We start from the raw sequence: 27,297 nt of genomic DNA, 5'->3' as shown, positions 1-27,297 counted from the left end.
TGAAAGGTTGTGTGTTTGAAACCTGGAAGCATTTCAACCTTTTCTTGTGCAGGGATGATAAAGGAGTAGAATCCATGAGTGTTTCTCTAGAACTTCAGTATCATTGGCTGCTGTGTATTACACTATGTTGTGGTTTAATCCCAACCAGCAACTAAGCACTCTGAACATATTATGGAGTATTATTAGAGATGCTAAGTACACTGATATTTTTACTCACTACTGCAGTTTTGCTATATTGCTTTTAACTTTACAGATATTGCATTTTCTAAAGAGAGAGGTAAGATCCTGTCGTGAAGAACAGTGAAGAGCCAGAAAAATCAATGGCAACTATGACATGACTTTTAATCATATGGTACCTTTTTCTTTTGAAGACCAGATTTACAGTGATGATCAAAATACTTCTGTCTTTTAAAAGTAATGCCCTTAGCAGGGCATCTGTTACTTTGATCTGTTTGATGCTGAAATTGTTTCCTTTTACTCTGTAATAAGGACATAGTACAGAAAGGATAAATTACCGATGTTTCTGATGGTACACTTATCCAATTGGAAAGTAAACTAAGTTATCAATCAAAATTGCTGATCTAATTCTTGTGTGTTGATGGTATACTGCATGTAAGGGAAAATGTTAGATGTTCTTCTAGATTAAAGGAAGCAAAAACACACGAGTGGCTGTACAGGATCAGGTCAATGACCGTCTAGTCCAATATCCTGACTGTGAAAGTGGCCAAGAGCAGATGCCTGTGGGGGAATATGGGTCGAATCGTGAACATAGATGCTTCTTTCCATTAGGTTTTTAAGCTCCAACTGTTGTTAGCTGAGGAACTCCCAGAGCCTGATAAAGTTTCTCTAGTTTTAGGCACTGTTAGTGGCTTTCTCCTTCATAAAAGCTCTTCATTCTCTCCATCAGCACTACAAGGAGAATCGCAGCTGAATTTCTTTTAGCAGCTTTGCACCTTCTGGCGTCCTTCCAATATTACATGGTTCCGTATGTCAAGAAATGGCTGATGGTTCATCTTCTACACATCTTTCCTCCACTCATGATTTTATGCATTTCCTCATGTTATTGCCACAGTGGTCATGCTCCTAAACTGAAGATTTCTGACTGGCTCAGTCGTCCCTGTTATGGCAACAATTCCATACATTGATCAGCCTTGTGGTCCATTTTGAAGCCCTTAGGTTGTGTTTGAGATAGGTCGTACACGCTACTTGAAACGTGATCTATGTATTTCTGTAGTGACCTAATGAGCACTCTTTATTTTTATATTACTTTCCTTATAACAATGCAATAATGCTCAATTTGTCATTCGCTTTTTTGACTATTGCTGAACGTTGAGCTCGTAGATTCATGAACCTGCAAACCATAATAGCTCCAGGATCCTGCTCCTGAACAGCCACGATATGCTGAGTGACTTATTTCACATATAAGTTTAGTTTTTCTCTTCCCTCCGTCTCCTCCGTCTCCTCCGTCTCCTCCATCTCCTCCATCTCCTCCATCTCCTCCTTCTCCTCCTTCTCCTCCTTCTCCTCCTTCTCCTCCTTCTCCTCCTTCTCCTCCTTCTCCTCCTTCTCCTCCTTCTCCTCCTTCTCCTCCTTCTCCTCCTTCTCCTCCTTCTCCTCCTTCTCCTCCTTCTCCTCCTTCTCCTCCTTCTCCTCCTTCTCCTCCTTCTCCTCCTTCTCCTCCTTCTCCTCCTTCTCCTCCTTCTCCTTCTTCTCCTTCTTCTCCTTCTCCCTCTTCTCCCTCTCCTCCTCCTTCTTCTCCTCCTCCTTCTTCTCCTCCTCCTCCTTCTTCTCCTCCTCCTCCTTCTCTCCTTCTTCTTTTCTTCTTCTTCTCCCCTTCTTGTCCCCTTTTCTCTCCTTCTTCACCCCTTCTTCTCTTCTCCTCTTTTCTTTTTCCCATTTATTTATACTGAATTTCATTTGTCATTTTATTGCCCACTCATTAAGTTTTGTAAGGTCCTAGTGGTGATGTCAGGAACATGCTATTGCCTGTTGTGTGGGCTTCTGTTCTGGGACTTGGCTTTATGCAAATGAAGCCTAATAACATGCCAGAAAACATTGCAGAAGAACATACATCCTATTAAAGCCTGTAATTCAGGGTTCTTGTCACAATCTGGATTGCCTTGGTTTGTTGTCTTTTGAATTCATGGTTGGACTTGATGATCTTAATGGTCTTTTCCCACCTAAACGATTCTATGATTCTATTCTATGGATTAATTACTTTGCAAACACTTTGAACAGCTGTGCAGGTGCTCTAGAGACACTTCATTAATTAGAATTAAGAAGACCAGGCTTATGTCTTGAAGTCAATTGACCAAGATTTAGATGTACCCTGTAGAAAATCCGTTTGGTCCAAATGTGAATGAAGTTTTGTGTCTCCTGTCCCTCAGCTGGGTGGTTCACGATTCCTTCTACTTATGTTCTTGGTTCTCTGGTCAGGGAAGTCAGTGTGTGTATTTAATTTGACTCTAAGGTCATTGCAGTAGGTAAGACAGGAGGAAACACTCTGTCTGTGTGGTAGGACCAGGCTTAAGGAGCCTAAGCAGTAAGATCTCACCTGATAAATGAAAGAGCTCAACACAATTTTCACATTATGAGCATAATGAATTCTCCTTCCCAGCCATTATACTATAATTTCTGAAATCCAGGGTTTCCCTGATGCTAAATGGAAAAGAACAACGGCTTCTCTTTCTGGATGGCATTATAAATGATATATTATTATAAATGATAACTTGTTAGTGGAAAGCAGTCTTTTAAAAAAGCTTCTGTTACACGGGGATAATGTTTGGCAAAGTTAATGAATTAATCTATGAGGGCTTCATTATGCTAAATGTTAGTGTTCATTCGTTCTGTGTATAGGGAACCTAAAGACAGGTGTGAAAATATTTAAATTCATAAACTCATCAAAGGAACTAATTAATTACACTCTAAGAGAGGCGCAAATTTATGTCTTAAGACTCCTCTCGGGGAGAAAAGGTTGCAGAGAAAAAGCCTACCTAAAAGCAGTGATCCTTAATATTTTTAATATTGATATGCAAGACCACTTAATCGTTTCATACTGATTTCATTGCTTTTCTGCTTAAATAGTGAGATTTCATCTGCTTAATTTTTTTCCTACACCTTTATAGCATATAGACAATATATTTCTTTGTTGGAAAGATACCTCGTTATGAATTTAAATACAGTCTTGACAGGTCTTCTGAGAAACTAAGTAGCCTAGAGGACTCTGTTAGGATAATTGTATTACTGGTGATGATGATGGAAGTCCTCAGAGACAGCTGAGTATGATCATTTACATGTTACGCTGCTTGGTTGCCTTGATTACATTTAACCATTCAGAATATATTTTCAAAGTGACTTCTTTCCTAATGAGTTCCTTGTCTCTGCCGTTTGAAGATGTCAGTTTTCATTTTCATGTTAATCTGCGTAAATGAGTGATTTTGTTTGGTTTGTGTTTCTTTTTTAACTAGAAACACTTCTGTGTCCGCCATAAATTTATCACCGTGTTACTTGAAAAATAGTCTTTATTTTTTGGGAACTTTTCTTAAAGAGTTCTTGAATTTCAGCTTTAGTGCTTACTGAATATGACTTTTTCTCTTCCAACTGCCTTTTAATCCAGATAATTAATCTTGTCTCATAGTTTAACTGATATAGCGTGTATTTTATTTTAACAATATGTAAGCCTCATAGGACCTGAGCTTATACCAGTTGTACCAGTTGCTACACAGACGTGTAGTAAGAGGCCTTTTGTGCCCCAAATCTTTACAATGTCAATAGGTAAGAGAGATATGAGGCAAATAGCATTACATTTATTATTGGCACATACAAGCTAATTGACCTGCTATCGTGTTACGCTGTTTCTTTGCTGAGGTGTTTTATTTTAGCATCTAATGTAGTGTGCATAAAAACCCTCTAGTCTTTGATTATGAATTTCTTTACACTTCATTTGCTGCCGTTATAATCACCTCTATTCTAAATATAACTTCCATTTCTAGTCGAGTTAGTTCGGCAGCCTCAGGAAGGAAGCCTTCCTTACCGTGTGGTTTTTATTGTTAATTATTTTCATTATCACCCTCTTCCAATGCAATGGAGTCTCAAAGAAGATGCTTATTCTGCTCCGTGTCGTCTCTTGCTGCTCCTGGGAGCCCAAGAGTCGATACATCCCCAGTAGCTTTGCCTGGAGTTCTACTCCCTGGGGTCTCGTGTCTAATGGTCTTAAAGATGCAACTCCATCTACTCTTGTGTTATTCCCCTCTATGTTGCAGCAGACAGCAAGTTTCTACGATTCTTCTTACTTTCACCAGAATACGAGTCTGTTTTCTAGGAAGGAAAAAACCCAACATATTGTAGTTTGGGAAACATACTGTCCTATCTTGAGTTGTTTTTTTTTTTTTCCCTCTTTTGTTCTGTACTTTAAGACAATTACTGTATTCTTAGGAGAGGTTGTCTACCAAGAGGCTTTTTGTTCTGAAATTTCTATCAGGTTGACAAAACAAACAAATGGGCTGAGGGGGCATTTAGTTTTCACATTTGTTGTGTAGTTTCTAAAAGTTATTATTTCCTACTGTTAAAATACTCATGTAAGAAAGAAGTTTCTATAACGTTATTGCATTTTTTAATATGTGGTGGTTAACCTTGACTAAGGGCCAAATGCCTCCTTGCTGTGTCCCCCAGACTCTTGCTCACTCCCCATCTCTAACAGGAGCGGGGTAGAAAATAGGATGAGAAAACTCATGGGTCAAGATAAAGACAGGGAGATCACTCATCAGTTACTGTCGGGGCAAAACAGCCTTGGCTTGGGGAAAATGGCGTGATTTAGAATGAGAGGAAAGGGCCTCAAGTTGCGCCAGGGAAGGTTCAGATTGGATATTAGGAATCATGGAAAGGGTTGTGAAGCACTGAACGGGCTGCCCAGGGCAGTGGTGGAGTCACCGTCCCTGGAGGGGTTTAAAAGATGCATGATTGAGGTTCTGAGCAACATGGGTTAGTGCCAGTGGTGGGTTAATGGTTGTACTTGATGATCTTGAGGGTTTCTTCCAACAAAAGTGATTCTATGATTCTATAAGTATTCTGGAGGGAAGAAGCAGTTCAACTTAAAATCTTACACTGTTATACGTGTTAAATGACATCCAAGTTGAACCAGGGGAGATTTAAATTGGATATTAGGAAAAAAATGCTTCCTAGAAAGGGTTGTTGGGCATTGGAACAGGCTGCCCAGGGCAGTGGTGGAGTCACCATCCCTGGAGGGGTTTAAAAAACATTTAAATGAGGTTCTTAGGGACATGGTTTTTTAGTGCCAGAGGTAGGTTAAGTTATGGTTGGACTCAATCTTATGGGTCTCTTCCAACCAAAATGATTCTATGATTCTACGATCATATTGCCAGTTACCTGTAGACTGCCTTGGAACACTTATTTCCACTGTGTCCTGGCATGAGTGATAAGGTTATTTAAGGGTTTCCTGGCTACAGAGTTTACACAGGAGCTGTGCTGCTCCTGTTGGAAAGTGTGTATACTTTTGTCACCTGGATCAGGCCAACAATTGTCGTAGAACATGGCGTTACAATTAGATCGGGACGGTAGATATCCTGTGCCACCTCTTTCTTCAGTCCTTAGTCACCATGTTGTAAATCTCCACCTTTAACTCCCTCAGTAAACTTTCCCTTATTCAAATATGAAATTTGGGATTGCACAAGTAGCACATGGAGTTAAATTGCCTATTTACGTAACGTTCGAGAGGAGAGAGCAAGCGCTGGTAAGAGATTTTGCTCTGTTGTGACAGCAGCGAGTGCGATGTTGGAAAGGCAAGGTGTGCTCTTGTGGTTACCATGGAAAAAGTGTTGGTCATGTGCTGTTGCCATGGAAATATTCAATGTGGCTTCTAGAAATTAGGAAGATTTCTGGACAGAGTAAAAAGACAATTGTCCTTTTTATAGTGAAAGGCTGCTCAAGCTGTTTCACAGTATGGATTGACAAAAGAAAACGGTGGGGGATGGATCCTCTTCAAATCTCTAAACTTCAGGAGAGAAAGTAAAATGTGTGAAGTCTTAAAAAATATAAATATCAAGTAATAGAAAACTTCTTTGATGCTCTAAATTTGTCAGTTCACTGTTTTCTTCTGCCGTCATGAAGTTCTGCAGGGCTTTTAACAGGACGTGTTTTCCCGTTCTTTAATAGTTATGTTTTAATGTTGAATGAATTTCAGAGGAGCTGGACAATGTTGAAGCACCTTTGCTGTCTGGTCAAAGAACAGAAGAGCTAAATAATTATAAAAAATTGCTAGCAGCAGAATGTTATATATTTTTTTGTTGTACTCTGGCAGTCAAGTCCCCTTGCACGAAGTTGTGAAGGGGTGAGTTATTGGAGATATAACACAGTGCATGGTGCTGGGCTCTATTCTGTGCCAAGTTTGAAGGCAGATAAAACATTAGTTGTGTGTCTGTTATGTTATTTTAGGTATTATCTATTCCTTTCTCAAAACAAAACTTGTTTCCTTCCATCAAATGGCAAATCTGACTAATGCCGTGCAATTTTTCATTCTCGGTTCTTCTCATGGTTTTCTTTTCAATGTTATGTACCAGTGTCCAGTTTTGTTCTAAATATATAACTGGTGAAAATCATTCATCGGTTTAAAAAAATATATATATTTTTCCTTAGAGAAAACTTTACATTTTCATTCAAAAAGAGTGGATTCCAAAGCCTGCACTCAAATCTACTCATGATGCGTTTTGTTCACAAGCTGTCTTCAACTTTTCAGTGTATTATTGCCCCAAATCTTAGGCCAATAATTACGTTTTCTTTAATATCAGTTGGCTTCTAAGAGATGCAAAGAGCTTGTCTAGGGATGGTTTGATACTTTGTCTTTTCTTGTGCATGTTATAAGTACCTATTAGCCCATACAAAATCATTTCACACTCTCATCTCTCTTCATTTTGCTTTGTCTTCATGGGCTGGATTAGTGCACAATTTAATGTAGTTATATTATTAAATAAAAAGCTTCCTTAATTTTAGTGGAATATTAAGGTTATTGACATTTTAGGAAGCAGATGATGTTGATGATGGTTAGCCATGGAAATATTAATTTCTTGAGAAGTAGTAATCTGTCTTTTCACTTTTTGTTGTTGTTGGTTTTCCATATGAAAAAAGTTAATTAGAAATTAAAAACTTCAAGCCTGCTGAATCAGCATCTTCACGTCTGATGTTTGTTATGGTGTTTTATCTTTAAGACTCGACTAAGGTGCATTTTAAAACTAGTTAGTGAAGGAAAATGGAAGTAATATGGGAATATGCCCATTGTTTTCTTATTTGGATACCTGTGAATTTAGAATTCAATGGAGCAAAATCATTTTATGCTCCATCATATTCTTCTGTTTTCTTCTTTTTTTCAGTCTTTTGAGGAGTTCATCCTCAACAGGTCCAGATTTTAGTTTATCCTTGGAACTGGAATATGATATTAGCAAATATAATTTGATGGAAATTTCCACAAAGGAAATATGTTTATGGTTTTGTGTAATAATTTGGCATTTCCCAGTTGTTTAGATATATGTGTCTACTGCGATATGCAAGATTTTGCTCGTATTTAATTGGGGTTTATGAGTTGCAGTTGCTTTGCTCATCATAAAGCAGCAAACGCAGGAACACCCAGATGAGGTTACACAGGAAGGTGTCCAGGCGGGTTGGAATGTCTGCACAGAAGGAGACTCCACAACCCCCCTGGGCAGCCTGGGCCAGGCTCTGCCACCCTCACCATGAAGAAGTTTCTTCTCAAGTTTAAGTGGAACCTCCTGTGTTCCAGTTTGAACCCATTACCCCTTGTCCTACCATTGGTTGTCACCGAGAAGAGCCTGGCTCCATCCTCCTGACACTCACCCTTTATATATCTGTAACCATGAATGAGGTCACCCCTCAGTCTCCTCTTGTCCAGCTCCAGAGCCCCAGCTCCCTCAGCCTTTCCTCACACGGGAGATGCTCCACTCCCTTCAGCATCTTTGTTGCCCTGCGCTGGACTCTCTCCAGCAGTTCCCTGTCCTGCTGGAACTGAGGGGCCACAACTGGACACAATATTCCAGATGTGGTCTCCCCAGGGCAGAGTAGAGGGGCAGGAGAACCTCTCTGACCTACTGACCACCCCCTTCTCATCCACCCCAGGTACCATTGGCCTTCCTGGCCACAAGGGCCCAGTGCTGGCTCATGCTCATCCTGCTGTCCCCAGGACCCCCAGGTCCCTTTCCCCTACACTGCTCTCCAACAGCTCGTTCCCCAACTTATACTGGAACCTGGGGTTGTTCTGCCCAGATCCAAGACTCTACACTTGCCCTTGTTCTATTTCATTACATTTTTCCCGCCCAGCTCTCCAGCCTGTCCAGGTCTCTGATGGCAGCACAGCCTCTGGCGTGTCAGCCACTCCTCCCTTCAAGTTACACAAGCTTGTCAGTAATAAAAGATCCTCCTAAGTTTTCATGTTGTCTTTTATTGCTGTACTATACACCAGAACAGACTGCTAGTAAATACCAAAGTGAGGACATTCCTCTAAGAATATCCATTTCTGATGAGCTTTTTCATGACTATGACAATGTAAACCTGGTTTGCATTCTGCCTTTGTTATGCATGAGAAATATTTTATGTATTATTCCATGAGTAGATGGTACAAAACATGACTTCTCCATTTTCTGTTCTTTTCTACAATATATGCTTGAACAACAAATCTTGATGCCTCATATTAGAAATTAAAGTTACTAAGCAGTCACTGTCATGGAAAAACACTAACTTTTATCTTTGTTGTTTTTTAATATTGTAAATATTATGACTAATTTTATATTACTAACTCTGCCATCTCTGGTGTGATATTTGAAATGCAGGTACCTTCCTTTTTCTGTGACCTTCGCTGAGTTTTTCAGTGTATTCCTATTTGAGTATTTCTGGCCGATAGAGAAAAATAGAGCAAACTAATCCTCACCTTTTCTTTTGCCTTTCTGTATAAAACGTTCGTATTTCTTTTTGCGTCTTTGCTCTCCCTTTGATAATACAGATATGGATTTGTTGGAATAAAGCAGAATTTTAGAGAAGCTAAAGTAATTCCGCTTATTCTGTTTATAGATGGAATCAGCGTTACTGGACTGCCGCTCTCCAGCCCCTTTCGGCAGGTTGTCAAACCGAGAGTAGAGACCAAACCTGTTAATCCCCAAGAAAGCAGCAAAGTCGGTGATTTCAGTCACGTGAAGGTAAGTAAGTGACATCCAAATAAGTAAAAGATGCGATTTTCATTGTGTCGTCTTGTGGTTTGTTGTGCGATTCAAAAAATAAAGGTGTCTTTGTCTTGTAAGTATTTCCCGTTGGGTTTTTTGGTTTTAGAACAGCTTGATGTGCTGCAATTGGGTTGTTATAGTAGAACAAAGAAGCAAAAAGGTGAAACAAGATGAGGAGAACAGTAGAAATTGTGAAGATTTGTTTTCCGGTATGGTATATTGCAGGAACTGTTGGTTCACAGTATCACAGTATCACAGTATGATAGGGATGGAAGGTTCTTCACCTCACATTCCTTTCTTATACTATTTACTCTGCAAGAAGGTGCTTCTGTGTAAATTCTTGATCTTGTATTAAAATGCATGAGAGGATTTGTTCCTTCTAAACATTTTGGGGTCAAGGCCTTATCTTCACACTTCCAGTAATAAGCTTTTTAGAAGCGTTCATATAAGTAACAAAATAGAGTAATTAAGAGAAGCGAAAGAAAAGCAAAAAGAGGAGAATGGAAGAATAGTTGTGTAGGTAGAAGCTGCACCGTGTTTATTGAGAGTCTTCCCTACTCTTTGATTTTCTGTTGAAGATCTTACCTATGGAAGACATAAACTTCTAGTATTGACCAGTCAAATAAGAACAGTTTCCCACTGGCCAGATTTGCAGGATCTATAATTTAAGATGAAAATAAAATAATTGTCAAAAAATGTACTTGTAGCACTTCATTGGGCTCTTCCATAGCTTTGGTGAACATTTCACGTGCCTTGTAGTATTTGCTACGTGTCCTGTGTGGATCCATGATCTACATTAATTAGATTGTTGTACACGGCAATATTTGGCTCAGCATGACTTTGGCTAAGAAGCAAACACAGGCTTTGCCTTTCTCATTTTACATGTGAATTTGCTTTCTTCCCAGTAATGTTATTTACAATTCTGTTTGATCAATTAACAGGTGAAGCTATTAATTCTTAAGTATGCTTCTTTTGGCTCATTAGTACTGCTAATTCACGGTCATTTGATTCTACAGTGCAAAAAGGGTGATGACAGCATAGGAAAGATGATAAAAAACTAGTAAAGCCTTTCTTTGTATTTTATGACATAACAAGGTATTTCCCAATTACTCTTAAATATAAATAAACATGATTGATGAAACAATTTGATATTTAAGTGGCTAAAATGTCCAGCATGAATTAAGTTTAGAACCTTGTGTAGAATGTCTGAGCTCTACACACTGATGACTTAGAGAATTGAGGGGAATTTTATTTCAAAATTGGACTAAAAATCCAGAAATGCAGAATTTCTTTGCACCGAATACATGAAAAAGCCCCTTTTGATGCACTTTGTGCTTGTCAGCCCGTTGTCCTGGCAACTGAGAAGCTGCAGGTTCCCAGTGACCTATGTGATGGAATTAGGAGGATGTTGGGGAGCTGTAAAGCAAGAATTATTTGTTTATTAAATAGTGTATAGTGAAATATCCTAGTGGGAATGCACATGCTCGATTCTGTTGTTAGGCTTATGGAGTGAATTTTGATTTTAATTAATTGGGATTTTATGATGGAAGGACCTTGCAGGTGATCAAAACTGCGTTCAATAGAGAACACACGTCCCAGTAGCATCCAGGCATTCCCTGCTCGTCCTTGTTGAGCCTGAGTTGTGTGAGTGCTGTACAGCATGCTCAAAATTAACGGTTTACTGTGTTAACATCTATTTAAACCGGGCTTAATCACTAACCTTGCATTTTTTGTCATGTTTAGAAGAGGTGATTTATAGAGGGGTGGAAATGAAAAACCAGGTGTTAAAACAGCCAGCAGGATAAAGCTCTGGAGGAAGTCTACACAATTCTATTTCTAATTACTTAGATTATTATCATTCTAATCGTATATTTGCAGACGACATCCATGACAGGAAAAATATGACACATATTTTTTGCTATATGTGTAAGATTGCTCTATTGCGGATGAGGAGCGAGAAAACTGCAGTGAGGTATTGCCATCTGTAGGGTGATTTACCATTGTGGTTCATTCCATTTTAACAAATGTTCATTTCTATAACTTCTGTTTCTATTTACCGTGTTAATATATAAATAAATATAATAAATAACCCATAAATAATCTCATCCCGGTTTGTCCCAGTTAAACTCCTATCACCAGTCTCTCTGGATTAAAAATGCTTATGAAGTTCAGACCTATTTAGAATGTCTTAGGTGTATTATTTAATTCAGCAGACTACCCACATAATTAATTATCTGTGGATATGGACATACAGGGTCGGTATTGGGCAGATGAACAGTTTGCGTCCTCTCTACTTGGACAGTGCTCTTCAGGAGGAAGAAATCTAAGAACCACCAGTAGCTTCAAATCAAAGCCAGACAAATTCCAAATGAAATATCAGGAGTTATTGTAACTAATTGAGTCAATTAAGCATTGAAAGATATAATTAGAATGTATTCTGGTCCAGTTTTCTTGGCTGGGTTGTGAGGAATTTGATGTATTTCAGGGTTTGACTTACTTGGTTTTAGACTGGGTATCTTTCAGAGCTCATGAATATATGTTTGTTGTCAAATGCAAACGCTTCTGCTTGGTAAGAACTTTGTCTAAAACGTAACAAACTGTGGTATATACATGAGAGTTGATCCAAGGTTCTCTATGAACCCGAGTCTCAAAATATTTGATATTTATTAATATTTTTGAGTGCCCTAGAACCTCCTTAAAAGTTACTTCAGTTGCTCTCTATTGCTGCAGAACAATTCATTGGGTTTTATTATCTATGTCCCACACAGTGTCATTTAAGATGATTAGTGAGGTGACTGTGAACTGGCTGAAGGGAAGAAGCCAGAGAGTCGTGGTCAATGGGGCAGAGTCCAGTTGAGGCCTGTATCTAGTGCAGTGCCTCAGGGGGCAGTGCTGGGGCCTGTACTGTTCAATATATTCATCAATGATTTGGACGAGGGAACAGAGTGACTGTCAGCAAGTTTGCTGGTGACACCAAGCTGGGAGGAGTGGCTGACACGCCAGAGGCTGTGCTGCCATCAGAGACCTGGACAGGCTGGAGAGCTGGGCGGGGAAAAATTGAATGAAATATAACAAGGGCAAGTGCAGAGTCTTGTATCTGGGCAGAACAACCCCAGGTTCCAGTATAAGTTGGGGAATGACCTATTAGAGAGCAGTGTAGGGGAAAGGGACCTGGGGGTCCTGGGGACAGCAGGGTGACCATGAGCCAGCACTGGGCCCTTGTGGCCAGGAAGGCCAATGGTACCTGGGGTGGATGAGAAGGGGGTGGTCAGTAGGTCAGAGAGGTTCTCCTGCCCCTCTGCTCTGCCCTGGGGAGACCACACCTGGAATATTGTGTCCAGTTGTGGCCCCTCAGTTCCAGCAGGACAGGGAACTGCTGGAGAGAGTCCAGCGCAGGGCAACAAAGATGCTGAAGGGAGTGGAGCATCTCCCGTGTGAGGAAAGGCTGAGGGAGCTGGGGCTCTGGAGCTGGACAAGAGGAGACTGAGGGGTGACCTCATTCATGGTTACAGATATATAAAGGGTGAGTGTCAGGAGGATGGAGCCAGGCTCTTCTCGGTGACAACCAATGATAGGACAAGGGGTAATGGGTTAAAACTGGAACAGAAGAGGTTCCACTTAAATTTGAGAAGAAACTTCTTCTCAGTGAGCGTAACAGAACACTGGCCCAGGCTGCCCAGGGAGGTTGTGGAGTCTCCTTCTGTGCAGACATTCCAACCTGCCTGGACACCTTCCTGTGTAACCTCATCTGGGTGTTCCTGCTCCATGGGGGGATTGCACTGGATGAGCTTTCCAGGTCCCTTCCAACCCCTGACATTCTGGGATTCTGTGTGATTCTGTGATTTCTTGATTATATTTCAAGATTTTTCTTGTAACAGTCAACCTCTTTAAAATGGTTTGAAGACTAATATAAGAAGCAGGTGGGGGTTTTAAGTTAAGAAACAAGATTGATCTTAAAAATTGGTATGTGAGGTGAAAATGCTGTTGTTTATTCATGATTTACCAATAGGTGTCGGTGAATATTCAGTAGTAGTTATTTTTCAGTCCTGTATGCTGTGCATAAGCTAGTCTTCAAATAAAGGTGATTTTTTTTGGAAATGAAAATTAATGTACATCAATGTTTCTCTCGTTGCTGATTCTGAAACATCCTTGGTCAGATATTTAGGAGTCTTAATGCTTAAACCTTCCTTCCCTACGTGTTTGCCGTACAGTTTTTGTGCTTCAGCGTTGGATATTGCCAGTGTTGAACTTCTCTGCAACCCACATTTTCAGTTTTGCTACGGGCTTTCTTCCAATAAACCAGTCAGTGGCTTCTGGAAATGACTGGTATAATGATCTCATAAATTCAGTTTCAAAATTGCTTTATGACCACATCATAAAGCTTGCTCGTAGCCTTAAGCTGAATAGAATATCACAGTGTAATATTACGTTCAGATACTCTTCGCTCATGTTCGCTGCTGAGTAGTTGTGGTAAGTGTGGCTAAAACCCTTGGTCATTCTGGGCCGCATCTGGACATTGCTGTGGTAATAATGGCACGTGAAATAGACAATTTGAAATCTGAATCTGTTAGTTTTTGAGTAACACTGCAGTCTGTTTCGATATTTAACTATTCTGTATCTTAATGGAAAATCTGTGGAGAGAAACTTCAACAAATATCACAGTCTCTCAGCAAACAATGTGTTATTTGTATCCTGGTGAATTCTGTACTGGTTTTCATGCTTGGAAGTGGTTTATTTGGCTTAGTCTGGTTCTTCTCAGCGATAGAAGAAACACACCCTTACTCCATACCACATATTATGGACTTGAGGCTTAGAGATGAGTCTGATCTATGGAAATTTGGTCCTTAAATTCACAGTGATTACCATCACTTAATGGTAATTTGTTGGTAGCTCCTTTTTGTCACAGGGTGAAAAGGAGAATTATTCATCAAGATATCTCATTTCAACAGAATGTCCATGGTTTCATTGGAATAAATCTGGAATTAAGAAACATTACGTGACCCTAACTGGAGAAAAGCCCAACTCAGGCATTGAAATGGAGATGTCTTGTGGTTGGGGGAAGAAAACTCTGGAAACATATTGTTCTTTTTTAAAAATCTTAGTTTAAGATGTTAAACATAGACATTGATTACTGGCCAGATTTCTGGCAGACTGAGGGCTGCTTATTAATTTATAAGGGCCTCATCTAATTTATTTGTTTTGAAACTTGTATGTTCAGGAGAATTTGCCCCTGCAAACTCAATGGGAGCTGTAATTCTAGAGATTCAACTGCAGAAAGTGGAGAGGTTTAAGTAATCTTGTTGAACTGCTCTGTTCCTGCACTATCAGTAAATGGTAGGAAATGTCAAAATACGTTATGTAGAGCTAATCTAATTTAATACACTATCTTTAGTGTATCTTTTCTGATTTAGCAATGTATTAAAATGAGACACAGGCCTTAATTGGATTTTTTCCATGCAGTTCTCAGGCTCTGCTCTTCTAGTACGATTCTATATTGTTAATCGAGATAAACTTTATGTTGTTGAAAGTTTAAGCTCTAACTTTTTACCTGTAAGCCTTAAATCCGTTCTAAGTTTAAGCCATTAAACAGAAAAATTGATTTTTAATTTAACTTTTGAACAATTCTGGATCCTGCTGATGTTAGTGGGGATATTGAATTTATAGAGCACAATGGAAATTTAGATTCCTTCTTTTTGGTTGGTTAAATGTGAATTTAGGAATGGGATCTTAGGCACAAACATACAATCCTAAATGTCCTATGGTGGAATTCAATACTATGCTTGTAAATTCTGTGTCCCCGAGTTCTTCAGTATTAAACACGTCAAGTCTTATGAAGACCAAAAAAAAAGGAAGACACAGGTCTCTGTTTCTCTAATAACTTTCAAGCATAGAAAAGAAAATAATCCCAAAGCTCTTTCTCTTCTCAAGTTGATTATTATAAAAATATATATGTACTTTTTAATAATTAATTGACAGTTATGAGAGAACTCCCAGAAAGCCACTCACATTTCCTGCAGTCTGCTTAGATTGGAGCCATGAGCCAGATTAACTTTGCCAGGTCAGTGAGCTGGTTTTTGTTGCTTTTCTGGCCCAGAATTAGAGTTTCCCTTCAGATAAAGATAATAATAAAAATAGAGTTGTTCTGTAAAAACGAGAGAGGGCTGGATTCTTGGTCAATAGTACATGCTTGGCAAAGTTTGATTATGATCTGGCTTTAGACGAAAGCCTACAGTTTCTGAGTAGTCTGGGTCTAAATGCCCTAAACTATTCTTCCCTTGCTAGTTGGGCATTGCTTAGATTCCTTTTAGTGGTTTTAGGCTCTATAAATAGTTGAGTATTCCGCACCATTTCTGCTCACCAGCCCAGTTCTTCTTCAAGTTGTTTCACCAAGAAACAAACACTCTGTTTTGCCCTAGAGATGATTGCACTTAGAACACAAAGAAAATATTTTCCTAAAGTTGATTTCTAGAGCCACGGGAAAAATAGATTTGCTACTCCTCTGGATTTGAATAAATTCGATTCATTCATCTCATCTAATATTTTACATTGGGTATTATTACTGCAGTAGCTGCAGTTTCAATTCAAGACATTTTACAACTTGAAGTATTCCTATTTTTGCTGTTTTTATTTGACATGAAAGAAGCATTAAAATTTTTGTATTGTGTGGATAGAAAAAAATTTGATAGATTCACTATGTGCCTCCGTAGACACTGTTTTCTTCACACTTTAGTCATTGTCACTTGGTAAACAAGAGATGATAGTCTACTGATACCCAAACAAATGTCTCATCAAGGGTAGTTGCAGCAGGTACAATCTACTCTATGAACCACACTTCATCTTTCTTTCTCTCGTCTAAAGATAAATGAAGAAAAATTGAAGTTGACACCAACACAATAAACAGAGCTCGTGTGAACAGCAACAGATTCTGCAGTCATGAGAGCTGCTCTCCCCAAGGTGTCATCCACAGCCAGCGTTGGCCTCATTATTCATCTGCCATAAAATCCCATTGCTATAGTTCGGAACGTGTTGGTATCTCTTGAGATGAACAATTTTGGGTAGTTTTTGGTCACCTTGCCAGACTACATTTGAGTCATTAATATAGTCACAGAATGCCAGAATGTCAGGGACTGGAAGGGACCTGGAAAGCTCATCCAGTGCAATCCCCCCATGGAGCAGGAACACCCAGATGAGGTTACACAGGAAGGTGTCCAGGCGGGTTGGAATGTCTGCACAGAAGGAGACTCCACAACCTCCCTGGGCAGCCTGGGCCAGGCTCTGGCACCCTCACCAGGAACAAGTTTCTTCTCAAATTTAAGTAGAACCTCCGCCTTGTCCTATCATTGGTTGTCACTGAGAAGAGCCTGGCTCCATCCTCCTGACACTCACCCTTTATATATCTGTAACCATGAATGAGGTCACCCCTCAGTCTCCTGTTGTCCAGCTCCAGAGCCCCAGCTCCCTCAGCCTTTCCTCACACGGGAGATGCTCCACTCCCTTCAGCATCTTTGTTTCCCTACGCTGGACTCTCTCCAGCAGTTCCCTGTCCCCAGGTTCCAGTATAAGTTGGGGAATGACCTATTAGAGAGCAGTGTAGGGGAAAGGGACCTGGGGGTCCTGGGGACAGCAGGGTGACCATGAGCCAGCACTGGGCCCTTGTGGCCAGGAAGGCCAATGGTACCTGGGGTGGATGAGAAGGGGGTGGTCAGTAGGTCAGAGAGGTTCTCCTGCCCCTCTACTCTGCCCTGGGGAGACCACACCTGGAATATTGCGTCCAGTGAGTATCAAAGCAGAAATCATTCTGATCTATCTGTTACCTGTGTTCAGAGTGTCCTAGTGCTGCCACACCAGAGATATTCCAGACAAAAGAAGTTCCCTTTGAGCAGCTGTTGTAACAACAGATGAACTCATTTGGGGATGGGAATGCCCTGAGATCATTGTGAAATCCAAAAGTTGTCATAGAATGGTTTGGGTTGGAAGGGACCTTCAAAACTCATCCAGTGCCACCCCTGCCATGAGCAGGGACATCTTCACCTAGATCACGTTCCTTTGGATTGTTTAGCATGGTAATGCCCAAGAAGTGCTGTCTACACATAGAAGAGCAGTAGGTGATTAATTTCTTAGTGACATTAAGATATGAAAGCAGAAAATCTTCATCTTGAAGTGGGCATTTGTCAAAGAGCTGGATAGAAAGTGAGGGAAAAAGTGTAGGGGAGGGTGACTGGGTCAAAGTAATGGAGACGTATGTTAATAAAAGATGGGCTTATGTGAAGACTCACCGAGATCGAAACTTGAAGAGGGGAGAGGGTTGGACCAAACATTTAGAATATGGTGGTGAACGTCCAGTCAGCTTTGTAAGAAATTTTTAAGAATAATTAGAAATGGAGGTATTTTTCTGAATGCTCTGCTTGCATTGGTTGATACATTTCATAGGATTGTAGAATTGTTTTGGTTGGAAGAGAGCCTCAGGATCATCAAGTGCAACCATTACGTAACTCTGGCACTAAACCATGTCCCTAAGAACCTCAGCTAAACACTTTTTAAACCCCTCCAGGGATGGTGACTCCACCACTGCCCTGGGCAGCCTGTTCCATTGCCCGACAGCCCTTTCCATGAAGAAATCTTTCCTAATATCCAATCTAAACCTCCCCTGGTGCAACTTGAGGCCATTTCCTTACAACAGCTGCTCCAGAGGACAGAGATCACCCATAATCTAGAGCTCTCAGCATTTAAACTACGTGCGTTATGGTCAAATGACATAAATTCAGGATACCTCTGGATAGATACACTTCGTTTTTGCTGCTGTGAGTTCATGTTTTGTTTTCTTAATGAGAACATATGAGATACATCAGACACAGGGTTTAGACCAAAGACCACTGTGTATTTTAGGTACCTTATTTATTTGTTTCTCATTCATCGAGTGTTTTTACTGCTCTTGGTGTTGATCCCGTGTTGCTCCGCTAGTCTCATGATTGCTTCTCCAAGTGGAGAATGTTTCAGCACCAAGAATAAAGAGCACAGTTGATCAGCCCTCTCAAGACTTGCTCTACTTAGCTCACAACAATTAACTGCCTTTATCAGTACTCAGCTTCCCTACTCATACTTTGGATTTTATCCAGTTTAAAATGTTATTTTCATCTCCTCTACAGGTGGTTTTTGATTTATTTTTGATGTATTTTACATGCTTCTAAAATGGGAGAATCCCGTCCAGGTCTGAATCAGAAGCCATGTGGCATGTTTGGTGTCATGCTACAGTTCAGCTAATAAACCCTTACTTTCAACAGTGCTTACTTTTAGTGCTAAACATCTTTGTCTACATGTCTTCCAGTTCTTAACTGACTCATGGTCAGTCATATCAAGTTCTGAACAGAGTGAGTTCAAGTATGTTAATGACAAAAGCTATAGGTAACATTTGAAAGATCTGTTTTACCCCTAAGCATATAAAGTCTTACTCTGCAACACAAGAATTCTTCCCAAATGACGCACCTGAAAATGTGGAAGAGACAGACATTCTGTCGTAAGTAGTGACTCTTGCAAGCATTTGACATTTAGATTTCAATTATAATAGAAATTCTGGATGCTATATTAACTTTATGGCCAAATGTATTTCCACACTTCATCCTTACAAAGATTTGTGCGGTATTTTAATTTATGGGTGTTGACAAACATAGCATCTTGCTGTGCTCATTTTTAATAGACTTGCGATGATAAGTTCTAGCATTTTAACTTAAGCAAAAGTGTGGAACTGGCTGGGAGGCAACTGGTGGGAAAACGTGATGGCAGAACCTGAAATGCACCAGAAAATAGAATTATAGAGACCAAGCGATGGGGCAGCTGGAGTGTTCTCCAGTGCCTGCAGAAATTGATCCTGTGAATTTATTCGGGTGCTTATGAAAGGATAATCGAGATTTGAATTCAACCTACGTGAGCGTGAAATTAAATGCAGAGCACGTCGTGCAGTTGCTGTCTTACTACAGTTAACTGTATCCTACTTTAAGGATGTTAATGTTCCTGACACTTTCAACAAAGTAATGCCATTTACTGAACAGTATCATAGAGAATGTAATTCAAATCTTTAAATCTGTGCATAGAAGAAAATGTTACGTGACATAAGATTAGAGTTTCAATGTAATGTACATCTTCCATCAAACAGGTGGAGAAAAGCTGGAAGTGCGTTAAAAGTAATTTTATATATTTTGATTATTCTTTTACGTAAAGCAAAATTCTGAATACAAAAAATAGATGGAATCATACTTCTTATTTCATTCTGGAACTGCTGTTATTTGCTGCGTTTCTAAATCCTGTTGCTACTCGGTACGACACAGAGTTGTCCTCAGTTGAGTATCTGTACATTCCGTTTAGCAGCTTTGCATTTGTGAGTTCCGTGGAAGTTCGTTAAAATTCATGGCTGCATTTTCATTTTTATCTAGGCATCCAAATCAAAATCATTTAAAAATGAGCTGTAATGTAGTCAGTATTCTAAGAACTCTCTTGGACAATCTTTGTTCTACCACAATTGAGTTTGTGCAGTTCCATCGGTGCTTTAACTGAGGAAATTTCATCTGCAGTTCTCCAGCTTGCATTTCACCTACATCCTACATTCCTCCATTTCTTTTCACATTGTAAGTTTTAATTTATAACTCCAAACTGAAGTATTATCACCTTTTTCCTTATAGCTGTTTGCATCTTTAGAACCTCGTAGATAACACAGTAGGTAAATCATATAGCAAATAAATACTACTCATGCCTTGTTTACTTTTTTGGTATCTCTTTCCTTCTTGTTTTGCACCTGAAAATAAGGGAGACTTCTATAGTTCTGGAATACTACTACTTGGAGGAAATATTATAGTTTTCCTAACTTCTGAGTGTTTTAGTCAGAAATGTAACTTTACATGCAGCATCGTGAGTGTACATTATATTTCCTCTGACTTAAATCCTAATAGTGATGTATTACCATTCTACATCTTTCCCTGAAACAATAACCAATGGTTTACCTCAAAAAAAATCATCCTGATGTGATAAACTTAACCAAATAGTAACTGGAACAGTTGCTCTGTAAATGAAATTGCACTTTTGATGCTGTGCTTTAATTTCATTATGAGTTAGTGGTAGAAAACAGCATCTCCAGCCTCGTCGTATTAATGAATATGTATTAATGAATGTAGCCGCTGCTATTAGCACGTTTTATTTCCAATTCTTGTCAGGAGCCAAATACCAATGGCCTCTTTGAATATATGGAAGAAGACGTGGATATGAAAGGGTAATTTAGGTTCTTTTTGCTCTCTTTGTAGCATTTTGTTCTGGTCACTAAAATTAAGTCCGTGCGTTATAAAAGGATCAAGTTCCAAATGTAACGATCTAGAAGTTTGCTGCTGAAATTGCTTTCAACTTCTTGTTACATTTTTGCCTAGATATTGCTCATCCTGAGTATGATAATCTCTGCTTGCCAGATGTTTGATGGAACCTTTTTGAGATTACATAAATTTTATCAGTTTGGTCTTTTTCTGTGCTCTTTTAACCACAGGGAGCCAGTGCACAGCAAATAATGAACAGCAGCTTTTCTGAAGGCTGAGATAAACGCCACGTACCATGTGCAGGACTTTCTTAGCACCATATATTCGGTTAGTTTGAAATGGCTCAGTTTTTATTCTGTTCTTTTTTAAAACTATAGATCAATTCTTCTCTCAATTTGAGATTCAATAAATCCTCAAGCAACATGAGTTTCTTAAGTTTTTACTTAACTTCTTGAAACACTCTTGATTTCTCCACCACAGGCACAGATGATAGTTATTCATGGAGGTTTGTTCTGGTTTTTGGGCGACCAGCCAAAGGAGTTAAAGTGCAGCTTAATAAAAAAGAAGAATCTTTAGGCTGCAGATCTTCTGTTTAGCTAAAAGTGACATTCTTAATAGCTCCCTTACCCAGGAGTATGAGAAAGAGAATGAAGTTTAATGATTTATCACTGTGGGGACTTGGAAAGAGTAGGTCAAGTGTGATAGTTTTCCACAGAAGAAATTGAGAACACAGAATATGAGAGCTGTAATTGATGCCAAGCCATTTTTGAAAGGGCACATCACTATCTACTTCAGCAACTTCATTTCACCCAGGGAAACGTCGGGATAATAATCACAGCAAGCTCCACATTTACTGTTTATGGGATAAACCAAGTTTTAAATGTCAGAGTTTGCAATTTTTTAGTAAGATGGTCTGGACTAATATTCTCATTGAGGGATTTCTTAAGAGAATTCCAGTTTTATTTATTTATTTAGGGCTTTCTACTGCTATCGGTGAAAACAGGTGTGAAATCCCAAGCTTTATATCTTAGCATATTATTAAGAATAGTGTTATAACTTTATCGTTGATCTGTGTCAAAGGCTGACTCTTTGTTAGGTCGAGTGACAAGTTTGGCTTTAAAAACTTTACATCCAAGGTATAACTCCTATTTTTTGGCCATTTTATGAAAATGGATGCTGTGCAATGTCATTAAACTGCTGTTCCTGTGCAAAAAGCATTTGACAGTTTCTCACATGACATTCTTGTCTCTAAATTGGAGAGATGTGGGCTGGATGGATGGACCACTTGGTGGATGGTGGATTGGCTGGATGGTCACACTCAGAGCTGAGGTCAATGGCTTGATGCCCAATTGGAGACCAGTGTTGAGAGGAGTTCCTCAGGGGTCGATATTTGGACCGGCGCTGTTTAACATCTTCGTAAATGGCACAGACAGTGGGATCAATGCACCCTCAGCAAGTCTGTGATGACACCGAGCTGTGTGATGCAGTCAACACGCTGGAGGGAAGGGATGCCGTCCAGAGGGACCTTCACAGGCTTGAGAGGTGGCCTGTGTAAACCTCATGGGGTTCAACAAGGCCAAAAGCACAGGGGTCAGGGCAACCCCAACCACAAATACAGGCTGGGTGGAGAATGGACTGAGAGCAGCCCTGAGGAGAAAGACTTGGGGCTGTTGGTTGATGAGAAACTCAACAGGACTTGGCAATGTGCACTTGCAGACCTGAAGGTCAGCTGTACCCTGGGCTGCATCACAAGGAGCATGGGCAGCAGGTCAGGGAGGTGATTCTGCCCCTCTACTTTGCTGTTGTGAGACCCCACCAGGAGTCCTGCATCCAACTCTGGGACCTCCAACATAAGACGCACATGGACCTGTTGGAGCAAGTCCAGAAGAGGGGCACAAAGGTGGTGGGAGGACAGGCTGAGAGAGTTGGGGTGTTCAGCATGGAGAGAAGGCTCTGGGAAGACCTTAGAGCAGCCGTTCAGTACCTAAAGGGGACCTACAAGAAAGCTGGAGAGGGACTTTTTACAAGGACATGCAGTGACAGGATAAGGGGTGATGACTTTGAACTGAAAGAGGGTAGATTTTTCCCCTTGAGGGTGGTGAGAACCTGGCCCAGGTTGCCCAGAGAGGTGGTGGATGAACCATCCCTGGAGACATCCCAGGCCAGGCTGGACGGGGCTCTGAGCAACCTGAGCTGGTGAAGATGTCCCTGCTCATGGCAGGGGTGGCACTGGGGGAGCTTTGGAGGTCCTTTCCAACCCAAACTATTTTATGATTCTTGCTGTAAATCGCAGTGAATGATGATGTGACAGAGAAAAAACAGTTGATGAAAAAATTATTCTATGAAGTGGGGAAGTGGAGGAATTTGGAGATGCTGATCAAGAAGAGTGTCATTTTTGGATTTTTATCTGTGATTGGTTCAGACCTGATTTTTTGTAGGTGTAAACTTACACTAAATTAAATTTCAAATTTTGCTGTATTTATATGGAATAAAAATCCAATTATCTTGTGGTAGAAGATGTAGAGAAAAATATTATGACTATTAATGTAGAAAATTTACAATAATCCTTTGCACTCGTGCATGTTCCTTTTGCGTTGAATATTTTCCATGCCTTTTGACTTAGATATCTGTAGTTTCATGATGATTTAGTATAAATATTACTGTCTGTAGCCTTTAAGTACAGTGAACATAATATATACTTCTCTGCAATTACATTGGTAAAAATGGAAATTTCAGAATGCCTAGTTAATTTTAAGCCTTAAAACATTATCAATTTAGCTGAAGTAGGTCCGAGGAAGAGGAAAAGATGAGTGAGAAGAAGCGATTAAAATGCATGTTTTTAAACAACGCGTTTCTCAGGAGGAAGGAGGCTTCTAGATGACTTTGTGGTGGTAGGTAGTTTGTGTAACTTCTTAAGAGTTTTCTTTCAGTTATGTTATATCTTTGTGTAAAATGACTAGTAAACTGACATACTTTAACGTACTATACAAGTAACTTTATTAATTACTCCACTCATTTTTTGTTAGATGCTATGAAAATTCAAGTAATATAGAATTTTATTAGTATTGCTGCCGTTGGATATAGTGGTTGACGGTCCAAAACAGGGACTAAATGGTTTGCCCAAGATTTCCCAAGATATACAGTTAGGAATATTTTTGATATAACTATGAAATGTTCCTTGCCATGACTAGGGTGAGAAAAGGGTGATGTAATCCTGTTGCTTAAGAATGTAAGAAAAAGAAGTCTAAAATCCCACATTTTTTACTGCTTGAGAAGTTTGACATGTTGTTTTATCTGCTCAGAATTTTGATACTCCAGTGTAAGTTGGGGAATGACCTATTAGAGAGCAGTGTAGGGGAAAGGGACCTGGGGGCCCTGGGGACAGCAGGGTGACCATGAGCCAGCACTGGGCCCTTGTGGCCAGGAAGGCCAATGGTACCTGGGGTGGGTTAGAAGGGGGTGGTCAGTAGGTCAGAGAGGTTCTCCTGCCCCTCTGCTCTGCCCTGGGGAGACCACATCTGGAATATTGTGTCCAGTTGTGGCCCCTCAGTTCCAGCAGGACAGGGAACTGCTGGAGAGAGTCCAGCGCAGGGCAACAAAGATGCTGAAGGGAGTGGAGCATCTCCCGTGTGAGGAAAGGCTGAGGGAGCTGGGGCTCTGGAGCTGGACAAGAGGAGACTGAGGGGTGACCTCATTCATGTTTACAGATATATAAAGGGTGAGTGTCAGGAGGATGGAGCCAGGCTCTTCTAGGTGACAACCAATGATAGGACAAGGGGTAATGGGTCCAAACTGGAACACAGGAGGTTCCACTTAAATTTGAGAAGAAACTTGTTCCTGGTGAGGGTGGCAGAGCCTGGCCCAGGCTGCCCAGGGAGGTTGTGGAGTCTCCTTCTGTGCAGACATTCCAACCCGCCTGGACACCTTCCTGTGTAACCTCATCTGGGTGTTCCTGCTCCATGGGGGGATTGCACTGGATGAGCTTTCCAGGTCCCTTCCAATGCCTGACATTCTGGGATTCTGTGATTCTGTGATACTTTCTTAAAAGTTATTTCTAGATTTTGCCACCTGCACAATGCTTGTTTCCTATGGGTGATTATGTCTATTTTTTTTAATTCTTCCCTGTTAATTTCTGTTGTGGCTCAATATATTTTTCTACCTCTTACTTGGTCAATCCAAACCCTCATTTATCCAAACCTTGAGTTTATCTGATTCCTTGTGTCACGGTCCATTCGGTGATGGACTCGTGATGGTTCTTTTAACTTGATCTCAGAGCGCAAAATTAAGGTGACCAAAATGCCAAGCGGTTATAATTCTATCAAGCAGTGTTACTTTATTAATTTGCCCGTAGAGAGAGAGAGTAAGAAGAAGAAAAGGGTAAAGACACGGGCAAAGGTAAAAGTAAAGATGAGAAATGAGGTTGCATTTATCACCAGTCCAGTTCCAGAGGGTCCCTCTGGTCTCTGGGTCCCATGGAATCCGGCTGGTCCTCCGTCGTGGTTTGGGATCCTCTGGCGGGAAGATCTTCAACGGTGTCCATTCTGGAGTCATCTTTTATGCTTCTTCACCCCCCCTTGCTCCCATTGTTTTAGGCCAGTCTCAATTTCACAACCCAGGCTCGTACTGTGCAGGCTTGAAAGATTCATGCTTTCTTTTGCCAGTGCTTTCTCTGGTCCATTGGGTGACCTCAGGACCCTTGGTGAGCTTCTGGGCATGTTCCTTTTCGTTGGCCATTGTTTGAGGGAGCAGGTGAGGGACACGTGTAACTGATGGTGCAGGTGAGGACACATCTTCTGGATGGCAGCTGTTGTCCTTGGGTTGAAGAGACCCTCATAACAATCACTTTCAGGAGGCTGGGGCTGGTTTGGCTGAAGCAGCAGGCGAAGTCCACACAACAGCCATTGTTAGTAGCAGCCCCCCCGAACTGGAGAAACAGTGCAACATGATGCTTCTCCTTGGGCGTCTCTCCAATTCATTGTCCATCTGTTCTTTCTGTCAGGGCCTCAGTTCTCTAAGTTCTTGATGGCGATGTTCAGGCAAATACAGCTCCTTCTTCAGACTGACTCTCACGCCTTGGTAGCCACATATAGCCTATATTGTTAGCTCGTGCTCCAGTCTAGAATAGGGGGAAAATAGCTACAAACAGAGAGCAAATGAATTGAATTTTTTTTAAAAAAAGGAATATTATCTAGATGCTATGGATCCATTCTTCTAGTCTTGGTGGAAAACTTCCTACTGATGATCCATCTAATCTGATCCTGATACATTTACCTCAGTAGTTACAGACAAGAATTCTGAGCTGAAATGTGCATTTTGGGAAGTACTCTGACTTCATTAAAATATTTGAGTGGTGGAAAACTGTCTCCATCTTTATAGCAGTTACTTTCGTGGTGGCGAACCTGCGCCATTGAAGAGTGGATTTTATCATTGGCCTTAATTTGTCCACCTTCAATTTCCACCACTGGATTTTGAAGCAAATAAAGGGCCTCATGACCAATGTATCTTTTATCTGCTTATTGTAAGTGCGCTCATGTGACACCAATTATTTTTAGGGTTTAATTTTGAACTTCCATGTGTGACAGAGATGTCAAATTCAGGAAGAGGGAGGACACTACTTTTCCAGCACTATTTTATAGCCCAGTGATGATTTCCCAAAAAGTGCTGGTTGTGCTTTTCAAGCTGGATCTCCGTAAAGTTTTAAAGTTTTACGAATTCTCGTGAAAATTTTTTAACGTTGCAGTTTTGAAACGAACCTTTTGGGTTTCCTATATGCAACTATAACGCGTACCTTCGCCCAGATAATTACTACGAAAGGAGTAAAATAGTTTGATTGAGTTGTAATTGTTCTTTGTATTTGGTATCTAAGTGCAAGTTACGATCTTCCAGTCTAGATGGAATGGAATTGAAATGTTAGGTGTTCATTATTTTAACTGAAAAATCAATAAAAATAATATTTGTGTTATCATGTTCTATGCCACGTAATTCAGCGAGTATCGTTGTTCAACTTAAGAGAAGTCAGTTGAGGAAAAGAAAAAGCTGTCCCCAAATTTGAGCATTATAACCCTGTATTTAGCAGAATAATAACTTTTAATATGATTTCTGTGGAGGAAAAAACAAAACAAAACAAAATAAAGCACCTATTTTGGGAAAGTTACTCACTTTAGTAAGTCCCCAGTGTAAAAGGTAACTCCTGTGGATACGTGAGTCACAGGTAACAGTGGAACCAGTATAACCAGTGGGGACCCTTTCTAACACTTACCCAGTAGCATTTTTTCAGTGCCTATTTTGTTGGGACACTTAGCATTGGATTTAAAAGCATGAGAATGAGGACATGGATATTATCTATTTATATATTATGTGTAGCCAGGGGACCTTGTTCCCTTCTGAACATAAGGGTTGGTGACATAACTGTGCAAAATAGGACCTGATGTTTCTCTGGGTGGCGTGTCCGTCAACATGGGCTCTCCCAGTTGAGTGTGTTGAATCTGCCCTGGAATGGTGAGGCACAAAGTCAGGGATTTATGTTCTAAGAACAATTCTAGAGGCTACTGGTGAAAGAGAAAGGGAGGAAGAATGCACACATCAATTTAATAACAATTTTGCTTTGTGAGAAGAAAACACCTGCATTCTGGGCAAAATTTGCAGATGATTCCAGCTCACTCCAAGGAGGAGTGTAGCAGAAGGACAACTTGGCAGCAATAACCTACAATAACTCCATTTGTCCTTCAGAAAAGGGAAGAACTGTCATAATTGCTACTGTCCAGTGA

The 27,297-nt window shown here is 40.3% G+C and overlaps 1 protein-coding gene across 8 annotated transcripts in view; it reads left to right on the top strand.

Moving 5' to 3' along the window:
* Positions 1–27,297, top strand: part of TRAPPC9 (trafficking protein particle complex subunit 9) — a 525,236-nt gene that overhangs the window by 92,200 nt on the left and 405,739 nt on the right. For all 8 annotated transcript variants that reach the window (XM_065054500.1, XM_065054503.1, XM_065054502.1 and 5 more), the window contains one exon: positions 9,091–9,215. In XM_065054500.1, coding sequence (XP_064910572.1) covers positions 9,091–9,215 — 125 coding nt within the window. The remainder of the gene's footprint in view (positions 1–9,090; positions 9,216–27,297) is intronic.

This window comes from Columba livia, chromosome 2 (assembly GCF_036013475.1).
Source record: "Columba livia isolate bColLiv1 breed racing homer chromosome 2, bColLiv1.pat.W.v2, whole genome shotgun sequence".
NCBI lineage: Eukaryota > Metazoa > Chordata > Aves > Columbiformes > Columbidae > Columba > Columba livia.
The sequence above is the reverse complement of the archived record's forward strand: the minus strand, read 5'-3'. Positions and strand labels throughout refer to the sequence as shown.